The sequence below is a fragment of the Periplaneta americana genome, chromosome 1 (assembly GCF_040183065.1).
Source record: "Periplaneta americana isolate PAMFEO1 chromosome 1, P.americana_PAMFEO1_priV1, whole genome shotgun sequence".
NCBI lineage: Eukaryota > Metazoa > Arthropoda > Insecta > Blattodea > Blattidae > Periplaneta > Periplaneta americana.
In genome coordinates, this window is record NC_091117.1 from 179,321,488 (window position 1) to 179,345,327 (window position 23,840).

Consider the following 23,840-nt stretch of genomic DNA (forward strand, 5'->3'; position numbering starts at 1 on the left):
ACGCGCAATACCTACCTCGACATGTTGGATCAATTTGTTGTGCCTCAGTTAATGCATTTGCAACCGAACGTCATCTTTCAACAGGACGGCGCCCCACCACATTGGAGGCTGATCGTTCGAGAATTTCTCGACACACAATTTCCCGGTCGCTGGATTGGGCGTGATGGACCGACAAGATGGCCACCTCGATCACCGGATATTACCCCTCTAGACTTTTTCTTGTGGGGATATGTCAAGAACAAAGTGTATACAGGCCACAAAATTCGTGATCTTCAATAGCTACGCGGCCGCATAAGAGATGCCGTCAATTCCGTTACGCCCGAGATGCTTCAGAAGACCGGCAGGAAATTGAATTCAGGCTAGATGTTCTTCGTGCAACGAGAGGATCTCATGTTGAGGTGTACTAATTTTTTTAATAAAACTTGATGAGTTACTCTTGATATTGCATGCATTCTTTTCTTTTTACCCTAAGCAGTATGAATTATACAGCAATTTCAAATGTGTCAGGTTCATGGTGGACACCCTGTATAAATAATACAATATATATATTATCATTTATATCAATACTTAGAATACTTTCCATTTCTTCTACAGTTTTCTTCAATAAACACAACGGAATATCTAGCACCGTACAGAAGAAGACTTGCTGCGCCAGCTGCAATATTATCTAACTTGATCATGCCAGGAGGAGGTAGCGCCGCACTTTCCTTAACGCTGTGTACATGACGCAAGGATCGTATTGCAAGCCAGAGGTAATTTGTGCGCTTTTTCCTCATAGCCTCTGCAATCTAGCAGCCCGCTGTGCAGTTTACACGGTGCAATAGTGACCTTGCGCTGGAAATTCATTGCAATGGACAGAAAACTAGCTCCGTGGACAAGTACATTTATACCAATCTCTTATGTTGGACTGCAAAGAATGCTACTAATGCAATGACAATGAATCGATTTTGTAACTTTCCGCGCAGACTTCTCTCGGGCGACTGTTAACGCTTTTGCTCACAATCAGCCTATGTCTTGACTGGTATCTTTCGAATCCCAGATAATATCAGTAGTGACTCAACCTCAGAACAAGCCACCCTTAACTCTTGGGATAAATCTTCAACTCATTACCAAAACATTGTTTCTAGATTAGATATGTTTAACTTACTGTAAGATCTCATCCACAAGTAGTCACATTATTAGGCAATATCAAAGAAATTAGATTTGTATTTGTTTTTAAGTTTCGTATAAAATAAACTATAATATTGTCAATTTATTAAAGTTCATTTTTTGCATACCTAATTGATAGGCATCCATTATTTCACACATACAAGTTATAGGGAACATATATTTTAATTTTTATTCATATGAAAGTAACTGTAACGCTGGTAACTGAAACTAAGTTACTTTTCCTGGTAACTTTAACTCTTTTAAAAAATAACTTACCCAACTCTGCAACGAGCCTATTGTTGCATACTCGCCATAAAAACAAAAACTGAAAGTAGCGCACGCGCACACACTTGACAACAATGCCTACGTACAGCCAATCCACAAAAATCCACCGGTTTTTGCTAATATGTTACGAAAACATTATTACGTTGTTCTGTTTAACAATTAGATTGAGAATTTTGTTACCTGCATTATTTTATGTAAACTGTGTATTACGTAACACATAATTATTAGTTTTATGTACTTAAAACTTGTAAGAAAGGTCTCCTATAAACAGTTACCATGCGAAAAGTTTCACCACAAATCATTACTTTGCTACATAAACATTTATTTAAATAAACAGTACTATTTGTCTGCAATAACAACATCGTGCAGGTTCAATGAACTTACCATTCTGTCTACAGTGGCTTGTTGAAACATATCAATGCAGTGTTTCAGTAGGTCTGGGCCAGGCGTTCCCGCTGATAAATTAGTAATATCAGCTTTATACACATTAAGCACTGGTTCACCATCGAACAAATGATACAAGTGTGGATCCTGAATCTTGTCTGCGTCGGCCATTGTTATTCCTATATCGAAAACAAAGTCACATGCAGTCGCTTCACGTAACACCGCCGACCCTTAGAACTATGGCGAATGCGCAATATAACTAGAAAATTACGTAGACTGCACTTCCGATGTTCTGGCATTCCTGCTGCTGCCACAGCTGATTACATAAATAAAAAAAAAACCAACTGGATAGTGACATCTAACGACAGATATCATAAAACACTACTATAGTAATGAAACATCACTACAGAGGGCAGCAGAGCTACAGCGGAAAGACCTTGTGGAAATAGAGTTTCTCGATAACACTATCACAGTTGAATATATTAATATCTATCAGACTGTCATATTACACTGAATAATCGAGGGACTCTTAATTATTGTAAACATAGTCTCTCGATAATAATATTCAATGCAAGAATTGAGACAATGAGCATACTCCTTCTGATTGCTTGAATCCAACCATAACTTCCATTAACATACAATTAATAAATCTAGGTATACAAAATATATACTGAAACAGAAATAAATTTGGCCGATGAAATAATGCCCTGATACTGACCAATTGCCAAGACCTAAAGGTGTCATTTGTGCTGCTGTTCTGGAAATGGAGCAATGAAGCCATCGCGACTTTTTCGGCATCTCAACATAAAACATTCCGATTTAGTCAACATTGAATTCTTCATGAGTAAAAAAGATGCACTTAAAATAGAAAATAAAACTATTTCCTCAAGTTTCAACCACTGATACTTCACTTATGACGGCATCCTATTTAATATAATTAAAAATAGCCAATTGTAAAAAAAAAAATCGTATTCCCTTGGCGAAGAACTAAAGCTTCTTTGATTGCTGCTTGTAATTAGGACAGGCTAGGAAAAGTGAAATGAAAAAAAAAAAAAACATTCCACTGTCGAATGATAAAACTGAAAGGCGAATATCTGATATAGCGAAAGATACAGAAACGCACTTACTGAAAAAGTTGAAGAATCGAAATTTTTGTTTATTACAATTAGATGAATCTATAGACATCCCAGAACAGCGTTTTACTAACGTAGGTACGATATATTGATTGTGACCAAAATGATATAATCAAAAAATTTTAAGCATTTCTGAATTACTTACACTACCAGCAATGACATTTTCAAAGTTATAAATAGTTCCATTGAAGAGCGAGGTCTCAAATGGAAAAACTGCGTTGAAGTTTGTAGACCTACTAACATCTGCATTTCAAGAGCTATATTCTGTTCCTGTTTGTCGAGCGTGACAAGAACGGAAGTCTGCTTTGAAGAAGCGGATCTGTCCATCTCGCTCGAATTAGCCTCTTCAAGCTCGCTGGCCTCTCTCACTCTCCCCTTCCAACCCTTCATAGTTTTAAATGCGTAAGGATTTTAGAACAAATCTCGTGAAGTTCAATATAGTTGTAAGTTCAGATAATTTTTTTTACAAAATTATGATAAAACATTAACAGGAAGACACATATAAGCAAATCACAATATTTTTTAATGCTTCATAGTGTTTACTATAAGAACGACAGATAGAATTATAATTATATTCATCCTATAAAGTTCAAATAAACCACAGTTGCTCAGCAACAAATTTACGGGAAATAGCAATCAGATTTCTTCTTTGTTTTTTCATCACATATCTTTGTGAAATCGCATCTGCCATCACTGTGCTTAAAACTAAACACAGAAACCGCCTGCAACTTTCTGACTAATTCTGTTTGACTTTCATTTCAATTCATCCCAGAATTAACAAGTTAACGGACAGAAAACAGCAACAAAAGTTTTGAAATAATGTTCTTAAGTCGTAATTTTATTTATTTCATCATTGAATTCCTTAAGTAGCATTTTAATACATATGGAAATATAGTTTCTCCTTTAAATGTGTAGCAATTTAATCCGAAAAAATATAAAATATAAAAAATACCTTTTAGAATGAAAAGTTACATTTATTCGGATGAAATTACTGCACATTTGAAAGACAAAATTAAAATCCTTTTAATCATTTATTATCATAATACATTGCTCTCTTAAATTAACTGAGCATATTGGGAAGTAAATCAATAGCTTTCCTAAAACACGCTATAAAATATTTCACAGTTTTATCTCAAAAAGGAAGCAAAAACGAGCAAAATTGTATGAAACTTTGTTTGAAATATATCAAAGACTAACCCCCTGAAATGAATGATATTATTTACAGTTCAACCTGTATGTGTGTATATAGTTTGTGAATTGAAACAGAGGAAAATAGCAGGAGGAACTTTAAAAGATACATAAAAACGCGTCCTTGCAGAGAAATGGGCCACGGACCTATATGCCCTTCCCCATAAGTTCCCCTTTTTCTAACAAACAACTTAATGCCCTAGTTCAGAGTCTATAAAATTATGAAATACATGTGCAACGTCACTCATGTAGTCGCAATGCGAAAGGACAGGGAACCTTTCAATTTGCAGATTCAGAATTCAAGGCGTCTCTCCTGACGGTCTTCACCTGCCTTGTCATCGAACAACAGACGACAGAGTCTTCTCGACTCCTCCTGCACTGCGAAATGACACAGTTCATTTCAATGTGGAGATTTACACCAGCCATCTCATCCTCGTCCCGTCCCGTGATCATTTTGATCACATTTCCGTCCCCCTCGCGTATGTGGTACCTAAGAGGTTACATCCATTTTCGGTTTTCCCCTTCAAAATTTTCTAGAGCTCCTTCAGTGGAGCAGCGTAACCCGGAGTGAGACTAGTGGCCAACAGGCTTGGAACTCACATATTTAGTTTCTTGCAGCCCCGAACCCTTGCAAGGACGCGTTTTGCGTACCTTTTAAATTTGTCCTCCCAATTCACCTCTTTCAATTCAATTCAAGGGAATTCGGGGCCGAGAAAAACTGAATATGTGAGCTCCAAGCCTGTTGGCCATTTGTCTCATTCCGGGTTTCGCTACTCCACTGAAGAAGCTCTAGCAAATTTTAAAGAGGAAAAGTCGAAAATGACGTAACCTAATAGCTACAACGTAAGGGGGTAAGAATCTAGAGGAGGCGTTTCACTGCAGGATCGGAAGAAGAAACACCGTAAGATGTAAGCCTGCACTTTGAAAGGTGCTTTGTCCTTTCGTAGTCGAGTAAACTCGCTCATGTAAGAGGGTAATGTATAAAAGCTAAGCCAAGGCATCTATGTCGAAAATTAATGTTCGGAAAAATACCGGAATCTTTATGGAGATATGAGGTTGAGGTAAGTTATTAAGGTTTTCTTTAAATAAATCAACCTTGTTTTACAATTGAAGGGTGAATCAAAACAATTTATTTACTTTTTCCTTAACATAGAAACATCCATTAAATGATTGTCGGAGGAATAAAAAGAGGAGAGTAAAATATATTTTAAGTGAGAGAAATATGGGATGGAAGTGTACGGTCAAGAGAAAAAGTACCATGACTGCACAGCTGTTATTATGTCGTCAATATACATATATATAGAGTCCGAAATTTGGTTCTGACGAGTTTCAACAATTATGCCAACATACTAAAACTCGACATCAACAATTGCAAAATCAATGTCAATCTTTCCAAGATTTATTTTATATTCATATTTAGTTGACTATTTCCAGTAGTAAGAATTTTCTGAAATTCTCTTAGTTTGGAAGAGTTGAATTACATTTACGAATGTAATGCTACAAGAAGATATACGCCCTTAAAAACCGCTCTCGGCCTACTATGAACCCAAGAACCTAGGATCTATAATAATTATGATAACCCCTAATAGGACTACTGGGAAGAATAATTTCAGAAACATTCTTCCCAAGATTATGCACGTTATACACCGGCTGTAATTTCATTTGTAGTTAGATAATGTAAAAGAGCAGTGCAGAGCCTTTTAATAGAGTCTTTTAATACCTCCTTCTTATGAAAAGAAATTGAAATCCTTAAATAATTCTTGCACTTTCCATTCACAGAAAACTTTGTGCCTGGAATCGCAGATATCTTATAATGCTTCTGGCACCAAGGAACAAATATGTCCATATCTGCATGTTCTGGAACGGTGACCCACACGAAATAACCGCCCTCTGGCTTAATGAAGGAACAGTTGCTTGGAAGATATTCGGCCAGCGTTGAACATACTACAGCCATTCGTTCCTAAACATTCAGATAACACAAAATGAGAATGTGAGAGGAATGCTGGTATATTCAACTGCAAAATGGATTCAAATTTGACGTTACATTCTCCGATAAATTAATTAATGATTATTATGAGCATGGCGACAATGATGAAAATAATAATAATAAAAAGTAATAGTGATAATTAAATTTAAAATATGCATTAAACTAATAAATATGTCATTATCAAATGAAATAAAACGACTCTGGGAAATGGACAAAACTCAGCATGCTTTGCAATTAGGTCATTACAGAAATTTCTAAATAGTAATAATAGTATATTAAAGATAATAGGCTATTACTTACTCGTACTTACAAATGGCTTTTAAGGTTCATTGCCGCCCTCACATAAGCCCGCCATCGGTCCCTATCCTGTGCTCGGCCTCCCCGAAGGTCTTTTTCCTTTCGGTCTCCCAACTAACACTCTATATGCATTTCTGGGTTCGCCCATACGTGCTATATATTATAGGCTATATGGTTGGTAGAGCGTTGGTACGTTAAACCAAAGGTCCCGGGTTCGATACCCGGCCCCGGAACAATTTTTCCCTCGAAATTATTCAAATCAACTTTACAGGGAGTTATCTTGATTTGCATAATACACGTCACTGTTCGTTAACAGAAAACCACAATTTAAGTCACACGGAGTTAGTGTGCACTCGAAGTTGGTTGCTTGACGGTTGTCAGCCCACTTTGAGGTCTGTGGATATAGAGGGAAAAATTGGATCGGTGTCGGGTAGAGTTCCCGGGTAGCTCAGTTGGTAGAGCGTTGGTACGTTAAACCAAAGGTCCCGGGTTCGATACCCGGCCCCGGAAGAATTTTTCCCTCGAAATTATTCAAATCAACTTTACAGGGAGTTATACCTGAAATCTTGATTTGCATAGGCTATATATTACTTATTTTCATTCCGTTGTCTTTCACGAAATATTATTTGAAGAAATTCTGCAGACAGTACAAATGTATTCTTATTATAAAAAAAGAACAATTATTTCTTATTAGCATCAGTTCCTCTATCCAGTTTCCGCACTGTGTACTTTATTATTTCATGGCTGATGAGAAAGAATATGATTAGACCTTTCTATAGTGTTTCATCAGAACATGATAACTCCAAAAACGGCATTTTTTTTTTTTAGCTGAAAGCGCAGTTCTAAATAAGAAACAGTTCTCTTCCGTTTGGTATAGCCGTGATATCTCCATCTAATCTTACGTTATTTTCATTCACATTTGTATGAAAATTAGAATTATGATTTTTATAGTGAAAGTAAAAATGTTTATATCTCAAAACAGGTTTTTTGGACAAAATGCAATTATTATACAATACCTTTAATGTCTTCACAAAACGGTCTAATAACTTTTCCTCCAATCCCAGTTCTAGTATACTAGTTATAACACCTGCCATGTACTGGTTCACGCCTCCTCCACTCCTCAGGTATCCTCTGCAAATAAAAGATGCAATATATTCTATTTATAGTAGTTCTAGCATACATTTGTTTATGTTACAAAGATACTTTTAGTTGTAATCCCCTGGTAGAAAGGAAGAGAAGGCCTCATGGCCTTACCTCTATCAGGTGATATATATACATATACATATATACCAGTGGCGGCCCGTCCTTATGTGCTACAGTGCTACAGCACAATGATAATTTTTTCTCAAATAATGTATTTGCAATACCACCATAGTATCTGATCTGTCATTTGACAATTTCCCGTGGTTATGTTCATGACGCGTTATAGAATGTTTAGTCTTCGCTCTTCGCTCTTTGGTGCCTCAGGGGGTACGTTGTGCTACTCAAAACTCTACATGAGAATGTAGACAATTAATGCGCATGCGCGAAGCTGAAATAACTGTTCTGATTGGCTATTTTTAATCGGGGAAGTGCTGTAGTCAGCTTCAGCACAACACAGCTTTGAGATTGAAAAAAGTAAAGCGTAATGAAAGAATGCTTGCTTGTGGAAGAACTCGGAACTATATACAAAGTATGTATTTGGTAATTCAAGTGTCCGACTGCTGCTGCCATCTACCAGTTTTTTGAGGTTCCTCCTGAATCAGTCAGCAAGCGACGGAAAATGAAATCCGAAAATTGAAGCCAAGGAAGTATGTGACCGTATAATTCAGGAAACTGCTCATCGTTTCCAATCTTTAAGCTACCTAGACGCAACAAAATTGTTAAACAGCGAATTTTTTTGGCAATTTTTTTCATAATTTTCCTGAACGTGAACTTGAAGTTGCCGTCAACAGCTATACTATATTGAACAAAAGAATTTAAAGACACGGCGTTCTATACAGAAGACTCGACTTCCGAAATATAGATGGAACTGTTCAATTGTTACAATACATAGCCTCCAACAATTCACAGGATCCATTTTGTGAAGTAACGAAGTTGTTAAATATTTTTGTTACAATACCAATGACCACTGTTGAGCCAGAGAGATGGTTTTCTTGCTTGAAACGCATAAAAACGTTTTTAAGGAACACTGTGTCCCAGGATCGCCTCACTGCTCTTGCAATACTGTCAATAGAAAAGAGTATAATGTCCAAGATGGAGGGGTTTAACGTTTAACACCAGGGTAATTATTGACAAGTTCTGCAGAAGGAAGGAACATTGTATGGACTTCATATTTCGTCACTAGGCGAGTCTCAAATTAAGATAAATGCCTATAAGTGTATACAGTAGGCCGATGTAGAGATTGTAGCACACTCAATATTTTGACCACCAGCTGCTACTGATATATATATATATATATATATATATATATATATATATATATATATATATATATATATATATATATATATATATATATATATATCCTGACGGTTACCCAAACACATCTCTGGTCAGTTGTCTGATAGCTCGTCACAAATAGGACTAGGATTCGATTTCCTACAAAATCTAAAATGCCTTTCTTTATCTCTCAATCCACAATAAATTGTTATATAATATATTTCATTGCCTCTTAGCAGAGTTTCAATCAATATAAATTCTATTTGAGAAAAGTATAAACATGTATTTCGTTTGTTTCTGTCTGTATGTAACATGTTGCAATTAATAACGCTCCAGGACGTTCCGTTCACTAACATTTCACCCACTTTTTTGTGTTCAAAGACATTTTGTCCACAGGTACAACGTCCACTACAAATTACGTCCAAAATGTTACATCCAAGGATATCTTGTCTATATTTTGTCGTCCAACATTATTACGTGCAACAAATTTGGTCCACTATTTCGTCCATTTTATTAGCTATGCCTAATGTATATAAATACGAAAATACCCCGTCAGTTTTTGCCAACTGAACAAACATAGTCAATGGAATTCCGTTTGAGGAACTTTTCCCACTTACAAGTGTAGGCCCTATAACACTTTCCGTTAGAAAAGATGAAAGTACATGTAGAAATATACATTCCAATATTTTTAAAACTGCAGCACAAGGTATGAACTAGGAGTTAACTCCACAATTCATCTTGCCGGACTTCGAAATTAGTGCAATAAATGCTGCCCAAGCTACGTTACAAAATAATAATGTATCGGGTGTTTACGTGTCCCGCGGGTAACTGTAGAATTGTCGTTTGGATTTCCAATTAATAATGCGATTTAAACATTTATCGTATGAATAGCGGTAGCGCCAGAAAACTGCCATTTACCTTATTCGTTGTGTTTTCTTTTTATATTTCACTTTTTATATCTGAATGTGAACATGTTGAATATGATGATACTGTTATTTTCAAAATAATATGGATAAGACTATTAATAGAAATATGCTCGTAACATGTCTATTATGCTGTAATACTCATACATTATTTGGATAATTAATGGTTAATGTAATGTAAGCGAGTCTTTTGACATAGTAATAGATCTGTTTATGAAAGAGGGACGGAAAGAGAAAGGCTATGCCGTCTTTCGAGACGTGTCAGAGTTGACTGGCTCGAGTTGGAACTATGAAGGAATCGTTGTGGATTCTGTAAGAATATAATGCAAGACTACTTTAGTAGGGCCAATTGGAAATGCGATATTTGCCAAAACTGGCACAATTAAAATGCCAATATTTTGTTCATTATTACAATCTACTGCAGGTAACCTCGAAATACATATTTATTTTAAATACTTAATTAAATGGCGATCTTACTCGTGTTAATTATGTAAGCATGTGTGGCTTACAGTTGTTTCGGTGTTACTTGACACCATCCTCAGAGTTTACAAGATCTCGGCGCTATCTCAAGTTCGCTGCCTGTTGTGTGGGTGCGTTCGTGTGATGAGTTGTGTCAAATAGTGTGTGTGTTCTGAAATTGATCTCTGTGTTGAGAATTTGATTAGGGTGTGTTTTAGTGTGTCTGTATATTTCATATTGTTATAGTGTGTTGAGTGTTCATCACACGAACGCACCCACACAACAGGCAGCGAAGTTGAGATAGCGCCGAGATCTAGTAGGCTCTGAGGATGATGTCGAGTAACACCGAAACAGCTGTAAGCCACACATGCTTACATAATTAACACGAGTAAGATCGCCATTTAATCAATTATTTATATTCAAGTGTTAAAAGTAGTGTACGAAAGATTCAACATGGAATATTTATCTTGTTTACAGACTGTGAAAATATACACATTGAATGTGAAAAGTGTTCGCAGTCTATAGAGATTTCAATTTGAAACGTGTTTACAGAAAACCGAATATTGTAAAACCAGAGATGTACATGAACCATCAAGACACAAGGTTCAGCAAACATTCAAACATTAAGACCAGAATAAGTGATCACACAATGCATCTACTTTTAAAGCAATGCATTAAATATTATGCAGACATTGATGGTAACATAATATATAGACAGCCAGAATGTAAGTCTACTATTACTTACGAAGAACGAAAAATATTTGCAAGTCTTGCAGGAGCCTCAATCCAGCCAACCCTCGCCCCGGGCGCCATTATCTTGGAGAAGGAACAGTTGGATATGACATGGCCTCCCGAGTAGCCCTCTAAAACCGCATCGTGAGAAAACAGCCTTTTGGGCGGATGTGGATCATTCCCGTAGTATAAGAGGTTATACACGTCGTCACACACCACGAGGAAATCCAGACTGCGTGCTGCTCTAACCAGTGCATCACAACGGTCTGAAAATTAAGCAGCATGAGTTGCAAACTGTCAACCGAATCATGATTAGACGGCGTATTTTCGGTCCCTACCAGCTTCGTGAATTACAGCGCTATAATCTTTTCGCTGTAAGAAAAATCCTAATATAAACAATAGCACGTGACTGAAGTGAGGCTTCATTGGCCGCTGTTTGGCGCCGTAGATTCTCAGTACATATTCCCGCCTACTGTTGTACATTCTGTTTCATGTTAAACATTTCCCGTTACTCGTCAAGTAGGCCTAACCTCACTACTATGCATTCATTTGCTTAGGAAACATTTACTTTATAATTACTGTAATTATTCGACCCTAAATGATGGTAGAATAGACCAAAATAAACAATTTCAGACAAGAAAGAAATGATCGGAAACGCTTAGTTATTACATACATCTGTTATTTTCTAATGCCAGGCATTTGACAATAAAGTCATTTGACCTCTTGCACTCCAATATTTTTCAAAGATATTGAAAATGGCAGGTTGTAGCCGATTTAAGTGAACACCATATTTTAATGTTTTGGTGGCTACTTCATTCACATACAACACCCAGAATGTCTGGAGGACCACACCTGCTGTTGGTCGACGGGTCCACTGGACCTAGTTGGGAGATCTTGTTGATCACCAACTTTCCCTCCTTAAGCCACTGGAGGACGATTTTAGTGCCAAAGCAGGTCAGCACTGGGAACAGAAAAGTAGGAAGGGTAGGAATGAAGGTGTAATGAACCCCTAGGCCTCGAATGCTTTAATACTGTCGGGGTCGAAGAAAGTAGAGTTCAGTCAGAGGACTGGATAGGAAAGGGTAAAGAGAGAATTAGGTATTGAATAGAGGAAAATTATACCAAATTCGGTCATTAACTCATCAAGCTGACCAGTGCTAATTGATGAGTAGCCCCTCCCTTTAGTTCAGCTTGTAAAATTATGCTTACTAACAGCTGCACCACGGGAAGGTAGGGATGGGACATTGGGTATTTGTCCAGGTTGGTTCCTTAAAGCCTCCAATGGGAAGGATTAATGGCTCTCCCCCCTGTATTCGACAAATACCGTTTTGCAGCCTATTACATACATTTAAGTTGTTACATACATTTAAGACTATTTGTTTTTTTCTCCGCTTTTTAGAGGGTTTCCATTCTTATGTTTAATAACCACACACACCGAGGATGCAGAAGCCATACTACAGTACCACGTGCTTACGTGAATAACTACGAGCTTAAGTGACGCCGGCTGGTTACAAGAACAGACTATCTCGGTATTACTGTTGGTATTCACCCGCGTTCATACTAAATAACAAAATATAAAAGTAGCTTTTCTTTTACATATCGTTTTACATATGAGTTAGTTTCATTGTATTTAACAACTGGAATTCAATTTTTTATTTTCAAATAATACAAGATGATAGTTTCCAAATACGGATAATATTTTCCTGCGTCGTGTGGGTGTTTCGACTGTGAGCCAATCACGGGTATGACAGCCATGTGCTTGTATTTAGATTAGGATTTTTCTTACAGCGAAAACAGTATATGTTCGGTTCAAGTTTGTCGAGTATGGCGAAGTTCGATATTCACCGATGTTCGCTCTGCAAAAGAAGACCTATCTTGTTTGTTCGGACCTGTTATGAAAATATTTGCAGTCCTCCACTCCCACCCCTTCATGTTTTAACCGCTTAAAGTTTTTAGCCGATATATTGCGATTAGTTTTTCATATAGAATAAGATGAATTTTATAATATCTTGGTTGCCTCTCTTATGTTGAACATTGCAGGGCACTGTATTTCAGAACATTCTTAGTGATAGAAGATCCTTTGCAGTGGAGAATTTAGAAAAATATATTGCTGTACATGGTTTTCATGACAGTAGCATTGCGCATTGTAAAGAGCCTAACAAAGATTAACTTGAAAATAGTTTTATTGAATTGTAATAAGTGCCCATTAGCAGCCTCTTTTGTGTTTTAGTGCCTACATAAATGCCTATTTCAAGCATTTTACTGCTTTCTTGCTAGCCTATTTTTATTAATTTAGTGCCTACATGTCACAGTTTGTCATCACTTATCACTTCATCGAATCCTTTTCATATCTCGCTACATTTCCATGGCCTCACCCATAAAACTGATTACTAATATCAAGAAAGATCAGTTACTCGTATTATTCATTTTTATACCTAAATAATTTTCAACAAAGATGGTGTCTTCAATTAGGCAACTGTTGAAGCATTTTAAATATGAAAGTTCGCATATTTTGACAGTGTTGATGATTATAAACAACAAACATTGTCCTGACCAGTATTAAAATTGGGAGACTTCGCTAACTCTGCACGAAATGAACATTCACTGACTTCAACGGCAATGAAATAATTACTTATGAGTGTAAACTAGGGTGTATTTGAAAAGAATATTCTCCAGTTGTAAAATACTGTACTATTTTGTTATCTCCTTGCAGTGTGACCATAGAAAATGTCAGTCAAATTATTTAAAGTGGAAATTGTATTTGTTTCTTAGTAAATTATATCAGAATCGTAGACCAAAATCACATAGTTTTGTACTGCATAATCACAATCTGAACAAACTGCCTGCTGTACATTTCAATAGGGACATGTATATGATAATCTTATATCATAATTTTATATTTTCGTTCATGATAAACTTTGTAAAAAAAATCTTACCTTTTGGCAGTGTTCTTCCAGTAGGGTTGTGAAATACTGTTACAGTGTAGAACATGGCCCAGAATGGTTTTTCCTCACTTTCGGTCCACGAACCCTTGGTTTTTTCATCTCTTACGATCTTCTCCATAGCTTCTACATCAAGTCCTTTTAAATCTATGGGAACTGAAATAAAAACACAACATTAATGTTTGAAATGTACTCGTAACTTTGGTATATTATACAAAGTCATCAGTTATAACTTCCATGCGGAAGTCCGTGTAAACTTGATATTATACTTTTTATCGTAGTGGTTCCGGAAGAATCAGTTTAGATGGTCAAAGTTGAAATAAGACTGTCGACTGTTCATTATCGTCTTTTTTTAATGCAGACTATGTAGTGATAAATTAGCAAAGACTCTTGTGCAGTTTGGTTAAAATTTACTGAATTACAAATTTCTTGGTTGAAAAGCAAATGGCATTTCAAAGAATAATTTGACGTGCCGTGATGATCGAAGCAAGCTTACAATTCTGTCGTTAGTAAAAAAATCTGGAAACAACCCGATGACGATAGTGGTACAGTAAATATAGGTCTGCAATGCCTCAAAATCGTGTAGATGATGTTCGACAATGTTTAACTTACCCCAGAAATCAATGCGCCGATTAAGTTAGGAGACAGGATGCTAATATGACATGTGTCACAAACAAGAAAGCATGCAACATTGGAGTGGAAATATTAAATCTCAACACACGTTTGGAAATCTTCAATAAAACTCTACCACACAAAACACACAAAGCCTAAAATCTCGAAACTATGGAGTCTCATGAGACAGTAGAGATCTCTGATGTTGGGACGAAAATATTAAATCTCACTCAACACGTTTAGAAATCCTTAATTCTTCCTCACAAAATACAACCAGTTTTAAAGCCTAAAATCTTGAAACTGCAGAGATCTCTGACGGATAAAGCAAAAAGAAAGTTAGAAAAATAGAGATATTAAATCTCCATACACGGTTGGAAGTCCTAACTTCTTCTTCACAACACAGCCACAAGGGCAGTATTCATAGACATTTTTAGCGCGGGCTTTGGGTGGATTGTCAGCGTTTTTCGTATTCATAAACCGGTGTTAACGATAGGACATGATTTGAGTTTTAGTCCCGACGCTGTTATTTCCGGCGTGACTCCTCCTCTTTGCTTACGTCTTAGAAAGTGAAGGCTCTATAAAGTCTAGGTAGGTAGTATCGTTCGCCATTTTTGTTCTTACGTTGCCGAGCTACCATACGAGGAATCTATTTGCCACACCGTTAAACATTATCATGTCGTAGCTCCTATGATAATAAATCAAACGCAATGTAATTCAGCAAATAATTGAGCGGCAAATAACGTCTTCGTGTGCTTTCTGCGAACGCCAACGAAAGAGCTAAAATGGCGGGCGATTATATTAAGTATTTATCGAGCCTTAAGAAATGAATCAGCGAATCACAGGACGCACACGTTTAAATGCAGCCGACCTGCAACGCGATTGGCTGCCGGAAATTAGAGCGACGGGACCTTTTTTTTATAGTAACCAGTGGATAGCCGGGGCTAGCTTAGTACGCTCCTAGCGCGTGCTGCGAAATGTCTATGAATACGACCCTAAGAGTCTAAAAGCACGAAACTTCAGGTGTCTCATGAGATCACAGCGATCTCTAAGGGTAGGTACACGTTGGAGCAACGATAAACGATAGAAGAAATGACCTAGCGACGCTTTGGTATTATCAAAGAATCAAGTGTTCATATCGGAGCAACGAGGACGCGGGAAGCGAACATTTTTATTTGTCAGTAGAAGATATTCTATACATCCACTTAATGAAAGAAGACAGGAAATATCAGCTGCTAGGGTCAAGGCTAATATAACTTAAATACGTACAAAACTGAACCCGTTACTCATCCCAAAGCTAGTATAAATTCACTGTGTTGTGATTGGTTCTTGTGATCACATAACGTATCACGAATAAATACACATCTGAACAATTTGTCAATATCTATGATAATTAATTTAATATGCCGAAATAATAATAAATCGATAAATATTAGGATATATTGATAACCACCGGTCATTGTACAGATTAATATTATCTTAATCAGAGATCATATGAACGACAAGAGCGAAGGAAATGGAATTGTTCTTTTTCATCGTTTTTATGGTGTATCTTTGCTTTTATTGTAACTCCAATATGCACACCTCAATGACAATGCATGCTTCAATTCTCTCTGATATAGCATCGCTGCTTCTTTTATCGTTTATCGTCGCTCCAACGTGTACATATCCTTACAGACAAAGCAAGAAAAATTATAGGATAACAGAAGAGAATAGGTCTTCAAAAACCACAGCTTTCAAAGTATTTAAGAGGACAGATGTGTTGTTAGGGCAAGTCAAACTTAACTGAAACTTCAGTCATGAGTTTCTGTGAATACTTTAATGAATCAAATAAGTTTCCCTACACTTCAAATTCACATCTCACAATTATTTAAAAGTTACCTGTAACTATTTTCATTCCAGTAAACTGCTTCAGTACGTCTAAAGCAATCATATAAGTTGCTTCTTCAACAAAAATAATGCCGTTTGGTTGAAGAAGAGTTGTTAGCACCATCAGTAAACCATGTGTTGCACCACAAGTCAGGATAAGGTTCTGCCTGCAAGTAAAGTTACATTAAACAGGCTTTTTAACCCAGCTTGGCAAATAGCATCAGTCATATTAAGCCTATACTTCGTTATATAATATCTGACAGGAGATGTAAACATTGCCAGCAGAGGAGGAAGGATAATTGCTATTGTAACAATGGCGGAGATTTCATTCCGCGCTTATCTTGCGCGATCTGAAGCGTTCTACCCCCGCCATGCGTTCTACCCATGAGTAGAATAATAATAATAATAATAATAATAATAATAATAATAATAATAATAGTAATAATAATAATAATAATAACAATAACAATAATAATAATATGCCCCCGAAGGGCCAAAGTCAACCAGCTGACTCCTGTCCTCACCGCCACGTGCCTCAGTAGAGGTGAACGATCATCCAACCAGAACCTGGGTAACGTGTGGTCAGCACGATGATTCTCTCTAGCCGGTACAGCCGGTTTTCGAAACCGGATTTCGCTACTTGTCGTTTCATAAATTCATCACGAAACTAAATGGGGACCAGTCCCATGCAGTGGACGAAGTTCCATGAGAAAACTGCTTCCCCTTGAGGACTCGAATCAGATTATACGCTCATGCCAGCCTTTGTTAATTCTCAACTTTCGGGAACAGCAATTTTGAAAACAATTATGGTGATGCATAATTTGAGACATTCACATTGTGAACGGATTTTTGGGTATTGGCAGAGTGACAGATGTTGACATAGGCTATCTAAAGTTTCGTAGTTACATGTCAGCTATATCATCAGGGAAGGCAGGGAAAATAGAAGAGAGAAACCTATCTGTTGAATCCGTTACCAAGAATTATTTTCCAGGACTGGGTAGGTTTCTCCGTTCCTCTTTGCCTACCTTCCCTGATGATGGAGCAGATATGCAACTCCGAAACTTTTGATATCATAATATTAATTCTGTTATATTATTGTATTAATTCTTTTTTTTAAGTTAATACTATATACTAGATGTATTTTCCTATTTGAGATTATGTATTCAGTCTCTTTTTTTATTATATAGGCCTATATATATTTTTTTATTATTGTTATTTTAAAGTTAATACTGATTGTGTATATGTATTCAATCTCTCTTTTTTACTTAATTATGTTTATTATTATTTTTAAGTTAATATTTGTATACCGGTATGTATTTTTTTGTATGTGATTTTATCCTGGTTGAGTGGAAGAGAAGGCCTGATGGCCTTAACTCTGCCAGGGAAAATAAAACTATTATTATTATTATTATTATTATTATTATTATTATTATTATTATTATAACTAAGTTACGGTGCAAATTCCGAAAAACCTCGCACAACAATTACGATGTTCCGTAACACAATTTTAACATACCTATGCACTGTTTCGCCATATTTGATAGTAAGAAACTTTGCCAACTCTTCCCGAAACTCCCATAAACCTGACGTAAGACCATACTGGAACAAGAAGGCGTCCTTTTCTTCCTTCGCCTGCAACAGAAGTCACCATATTATTGATATAATAGCCATTAAAATTAAACTAAACTAAATTAAACTAATAATGAATACCAGAAACATTAATAAATCAACAGAAAACATTGTGTACTGTACTGCAAATCAATATAACATGTATACGTGACCAATGCTAACAAAAAATTAAAGGAATTTGTGAAACGGAAATGACACTGACGTTAACATGGAAATGCTTACGTCATATTAACAAACAACAATGTAACACTGTCCATGAGTCCATTCTTGTTCACAAAGGGAGTTCGCATGTGCGAATATACATAACCTACTTGGAACAGTTCATTATACAGGGTGTAAGGGGTGTAAGTGCCGTCCTTTTAACAGTCGTCGGGGACGGCCTACACTACAGGATCAAAAAAGTCCATACAACATAGGGTCCAAACTCGATAGTAATCCAAGGAAAAAAATATTTCTTTCCTTATTTTATTTGCGTTATACTGCTTATATCGTTATTAAAATTACGAAAACAATTACATCAGTAGATACATCTAGCAAAAAGGTTTTCGTTAAATTAAATAAGAATGCATGCTTAAATTGTTAATATTCTGGCGTGAGAGACGTGACAACGTGTTCAGCAGGCATAGACGTACAAATCAGATAAGTACAAGCTCCCTGTCCATAGCTCAATATACAACTTACAATGTCTTTCACAGTGGAATCCGGTGTGGGTTAGTGGATAAAGCGTCAGCACGTAGAACTGAAAACACGGGTTAGAGTCCCGGTGCCGGAGAAAATTTTTCTCCGCTCCATTCATCTTTCATCATATTAAAATACTAACTCAAAGAAATGAAGACATAATCGTTCAATGAATGGGATTTATATAACATATTTCCTGATAATTAAATGGAAATTACTCAACTTGTGTAAATTTATATTTGCCTCTTGATCAAAACAAGATCGTTTTGGTCAGGCGCTTAAAGAAGAATAAGAAGAAAAACTTCTGTCGCGTTCCGCTTCCATATATCATCAAGTATTGCGCATAAAATGTAAAGCATTTAATCGCTGATTCAATCAACCCAGTAACACAAACAAGTTAATAATTATAATTAATTACAGAGAAGTCAATGAGGCCTATCTGTTTATGTTTGAATGAGCATGCATTTCCTTCAGAAAAAAACAACACGTGGGACGACCGGAAAAGAGATGGAAGAATATGCTGTAAAAAGGAACAAGCAAGCAGTGAAATATATAAGAAGAAGAAGAAGAAGAAGAAGAAGAAGAAGAAGAAGAGACAATGATCACGATCATGATGACGATGTAACAAGTGGACAGCTTCAAATATTTGGGGTGTACTATAAGCAGTTACATTAGCTGATGCCAGGATACCAAAAAAGAAGATAGCAATGGCGAAGGAAGCTTCTAATAGAAAAAGTAAGATCCTTGGAAAAATAATTGAGAAGGACACTAGTGATGTGCTTTGTGTGGAGTGAGGCAACATGGACCTAACGGCGAAGTGAAGAGAAACGACTAGAAGCATTTGAAATGTGGATATGAAGAATAGAATGTGTGAAATGGACGAAGTGGAAAATGAAACTGTGCCAGAAAGATTGGATGAAGAAAGAATAATGCTGAAAATGATCAGGAGGAGAGAAAAGAATTAGCTAAGTCACAGGCTAAGAAAAAGTTGATGAAAGATGAGTGGAACGGAGAAAAATTCTCTCCGGCACGGGATTTGAACCCGGGTTTTCAGCTCTACGTACTGATGCTCTATCCACTAAGCCACACCGGATTCCAATCCCGATGTCGGATCGAATCCTCTCAGTTTAAGTTCCACCTCTTGGGTTCCCTCTAGTGTCCTACCCTTATGCACTGCGTCATAGATGTATGACAGTGGCACAATGTCCACACACATGTCCGTTCCACTCATCTTTCAGCATATGATGACGCAGAATATCTGCACGTTAATATCATATATGTACTTCGGTACATCATAATAATATATAAGAAAAATTTGCCTACTGAAATATGCACTGAAAGGAACTGTGAACAGGTGTTCGGGGCAGAAATAGGTTACCAGAAGCTAGTGTATGGATCGTATGCGGAAAGTAAGAGGAAGGCTGAGTTTGTAGTGAAACACCTGGCCTTGAATATAATCCCACAGCTTTCAAATGAATGTTGGAAAACAGGAACTGGAGGAAGCTATTATAATTTTAAAATAGGACGAAAAAATGAATTTAGTGATTACAGATATATTATTCCTTTAATGAGATAGTTTAATATATATCTGCATCATAATCCACAGTTAATTCCCGATTTACCACGAAAATCGTCTGTAGCTGCATTTAGACTGGCAACAGACCATGATTGTTTAGCCAGACATCTGCATAGAATTGGAATATATCAGTCCCCTAACTGCCCATTGTGCAACTCAAACCAAGAAATGGATTCGGAACACCTCAAAATCTGTGCTTCAGTGGCTGACCATGATAATATCTTTGAAAAATATTGGAGTGCAAGAGGTCAAATGAATTTATTGTCAAACGCCTGGCATTAGAAAACAACAACATATATTAGATACTCGAACAAAAAAATTACGGAAATTTTCCTTCTCGGAGCAAAAGGTGACTTTAGAAATGGTAAGCTTAGATCCTACTCTGATTTTATCTTTAGGCCTACCATGCTTGAAACAAGAAAAAAGTATGAAACCTGGTAGGCGTATTCTTCTGACGACCTCAGAAGCACCATAAGTATTGAACAAAAGTGGTAGGGTGTGTTTGTGTGTGTGTGCGCACGTGCTTGTAGATATATATTCAGTCACAAGCAGACTATAAAGTTATAAACCTTGAAAAAATGAACGAATTCCAGAAATGTTTCGTCAGTTAATTTCAGTTACTTAAATTATATTTTGCAGAGGACAGAATGAAATAACATACATTTTCCTTATTGCTCTCTGAAGTTACATCAGTTCCCATGGAATGACACTTACTTCAAGGCTTGTGATAAAGTATATCGTAATTACTTGTGGCAAAACTGAGGCTTCTCCAATCATGCTATAAAGAGCAATTCAAAGTCTTTATATAGAAACGATTATACAAATTGAGAGTAAAAATAAATATTCTCATACTGACACACAAATATATAATGGTGTTAGACAAATGTGCTCCTTATCAACCGCTCTTTTTAACCTTCATATCGAAGATGTCATAAGAAATTGGCATTGAATTTTAACATACATAATAGAATCTAGGATGTATGTATTATTTTCCACAGGAAATCAATAGTTAAATACGATAACAGAGAGGGTTTGGAATTGAACGGGTTACATCAGCTGCTTGTCTATGCGGATGACGTGAATATGTTAGGAGAAAATCCACAAACGATTAGGGAAAACACGGGAATTTTACTGGAAGCAAGTAAAGAGATAGGTTTGGAAGTAAATCCCGAAAAGACAAAGTATATGATTATGTCTCATAACGAGAATGGTGTACGAAATGGAAATATAAAAACTGGAAATTTATCTTTTGAAGAGGTGGAGAAGTTCAAATATCTTGGAGCAACAGTAACAAATATAAATGATACTCGGGAGGAAATTAAACACAGAATAAATATGGGAAATGCCTGTTATTATTCGGTTGAGAAACTTTTATCATCCAGTCTGCTGTCAAAAAAATCTGAAAGTTAGAATTTATAAAACAGTTATATTACCTGTTCTTCTTTATGGTTGGACTCTCACTTTGAGAGAGGAACATAGGTTAAGGGTGTTTGAGAATAAGGTGCTTAGGAAAATATTTGGGGCTAAAAGGGATGAAGTTACAGGAGAATGGAGTTACACAAAACAGAACTGCACGCATTATATTCTTCACCTGACATAATTAGGAACATTAAATCCATACGTTTGAGATGGGCAGGGCATGTAGCACGTATGGGCGAATCCAGAAATGCATATAGAGTGTTAGTTGGGAGGCCGGAGGGAAAAAGACCTTTAGGGAGACCGAGACGTAGATGGGAAGATATTAAAATAGATTTGAGGGAGGTGGGATATGATGATAGAGAATGGATTAATCTTGCTCAGGATAGGGACCAATGGCGGGCTTATGTGAGTGCGGCAATGAACCTCCGGGTTCCTTAAAAGCCAGTAAGTAAGTAAGTAAGTAAGGAAGTAAGTAAGTAATAAATAGTTAAATATATTTCAACACGTGTGGTACAATATATAGAGAGAATATTAGCGAGGGTAGTACGCAAGAAACCCCTAAAACAGACCACCAGGCCTATTGCTCGACAGGCAATTGATGATGATGATGATGATGATGATGATGATGATGATGATGATAATAAAATAGAAGAACAAAGGAACATATATAGAATGAAGAATAATAGTTCAAAATCCTGAATTATTAACCTAGAGAACGACGAAGTTAGAAGGTGTAACCCACAACTAGGCCTACAATTTGTAACTGGAAAAAATTGTTTATTGACCTAAACCCTGGACCTCTGCTATGGCTGAGTGGTCAGATCTTCAACGTGTCACGCAGGCTTCGAGTCCAGATCAGGTCTGGAAATTTTCATTGAAAGTCCATAATGATACTTGTAGCGGACAAGACCGCAGTTGGGGTTTTACTCGGGGTTCTACCGTTTTCCCCCATATTAGACATCTACATCATTTCGTCATCATTTCTCCATTTCGTCATGATACCATAGAATTCCACGATCGCCGGCTGGCCTAGGGACGAGGGGGGTGCCTGCTCGAAACCTGAGTACGCAGCGAACCTTAGTGTAGTCAGCCAATGTTGGTTTGGAAATGCGCCTAGTTTGAAGGTTAGTCGTAGTGCTAGGCCATATGCCCCCCTCCCGTATATTCCATTCCAATTCAATTTCAACCTAAACTCTGAGAAATTATGATAATATTAACGATGATAATAATAATAATAATAATAATAATAATAATAATAATAATAATAATAATAATAATAACGGTTCCATAACATAGACCTAATGGTATTTATGAGATTAATTTTGTTTCTATTCAATATTTAAGTTGAAATAGAATTTATTCGAATACATTAGATAGACAATAATGTAATACGGTATATTTTAATGTAGAGTAGTGGCAAAAAAGTCGGATCGACGGAATAATCGAAGTCCCCGAAATCAGACACTGAACGTGCCACGCCCGCATTCACAAGATGGCGAGTAATCTATTGAAACTGCTGTAGTTTCGACTGCTGACGTAGCCCATTTCGAAAGCCATTAGAAAATAAGCTGGTAAAATTCATGTTCTGGGAATAATAAGTTAATTAAGTAATAAAATATCGCTGCAATCGAAAAGTATTGGGAATAAATTTGAATAAGGAACAAAAAAAAAGTTTCTTCCCAGGCAGGATTCGAACCACGAAAGTCTTAGTTGCCAGTCTATCGTGCTGTCACTGTGAACAAGGCTCTAAAATCAGCTACAAGGGTCGGTCCGGTTTTTTTGCCACTACTGTCCAATACCCAAGTTCAGACTTGTGGTATCTGTAAATCCATTCCTTGAGGTCTCTCACACCATCCTTTCTTCCCAGTGCACACAATTTACGATATTGTGCTAGTGCTGAAGAACCTCAAGAAATGTATTTGCAGCCCGGAGATGCCACAGTTCTGGGCCATGCGGTTTCAAAATCAGTAGCAGATCTAACAGGCCAACCCAAAATAGAAGATCGAGTTTGAATACTAGGTGATATTATGGAGTGTTGATATAAAATTTGTGACGTTATGTTAACGGAAGAACCTCAGCAAAACTTTCATCCTCCGATCTTTGTTGAATCTGTTATTAACGACGCAGAATCATACTACATGTGACTATATAACATCGTTG

At 36.7% G+C, this 23,840-nt stretch overlaps 2 protein-coding genes and 1 non-coding gene across 3 annotated transcripts in view; 1 reads left to right on the forward strand and 2 right to left on the reverse strand.

Moving 5' to 3' along the window:
• Positions 1-2,147, reverse strand: part of LOC138704906 (2-aminoadipate transaminase-like) — a 32,706-nt gene extending 30,559 nt beyond the window's left edge. Inside the window, exon 1 of the mRNA XM_069833305.1 lies at positions 1,819-2,147. Within this exon, the coding sequence (XP_069689406.1) occupies positions 1,819-1,989 (171 nt within the window). The 5' untranslated portion in view covers positions 1,990-2,147. The remainder of the gene's footprint in view (positions 1-1,818) is intronic.
• A 1,602-nt stretch (positions 2,148-3,749) lies between these two features.
• The window catches only part of LOC138704913 (2-aminoadipate transaminase-like), a 36,850-nt gene continuing 16,759 nt past the window's right edge, over positions 3,750-23,840 (reverse strand). Inside the window, exons 2-7 of the mRNA XM_069833316.1 lie at positions 17,895-18,010; positions 16,391-16,545; positions 13,895-14,056; positions 10,972-11,224; positions 7,440-7,554; positions 3,750-6,099 (exon numbers count right to left, since the gene is read on the reverse strand). Coding sequence (XP_069689417.1) covers positions 5,779-6,099; positions 7,440-7,554; positions 10,972-11,224; positions 13,895-14,056; positions 16,391-16,545; positions 17,895-18,010 — 1,122 coding nt within the window. The 3' untranslated portion in view covers positions 3,750-5,778. The remainder of the gene's footprint in view (positions 6,100-7,439; positions 7,555-10,971; positions 11,225-13,894; positions 14,057-16,390; positions 16,546-17,894; positions 18,011-23,840) is intronic.
• On the forward strand, positions 6,861-6,933 carry TRNAN-GUU (transfer RNA asparagine (anticodon GUU)). The gene has a single exon. It is a non-coding gene; the product is annotated as a tRNA-Asn (tRNA).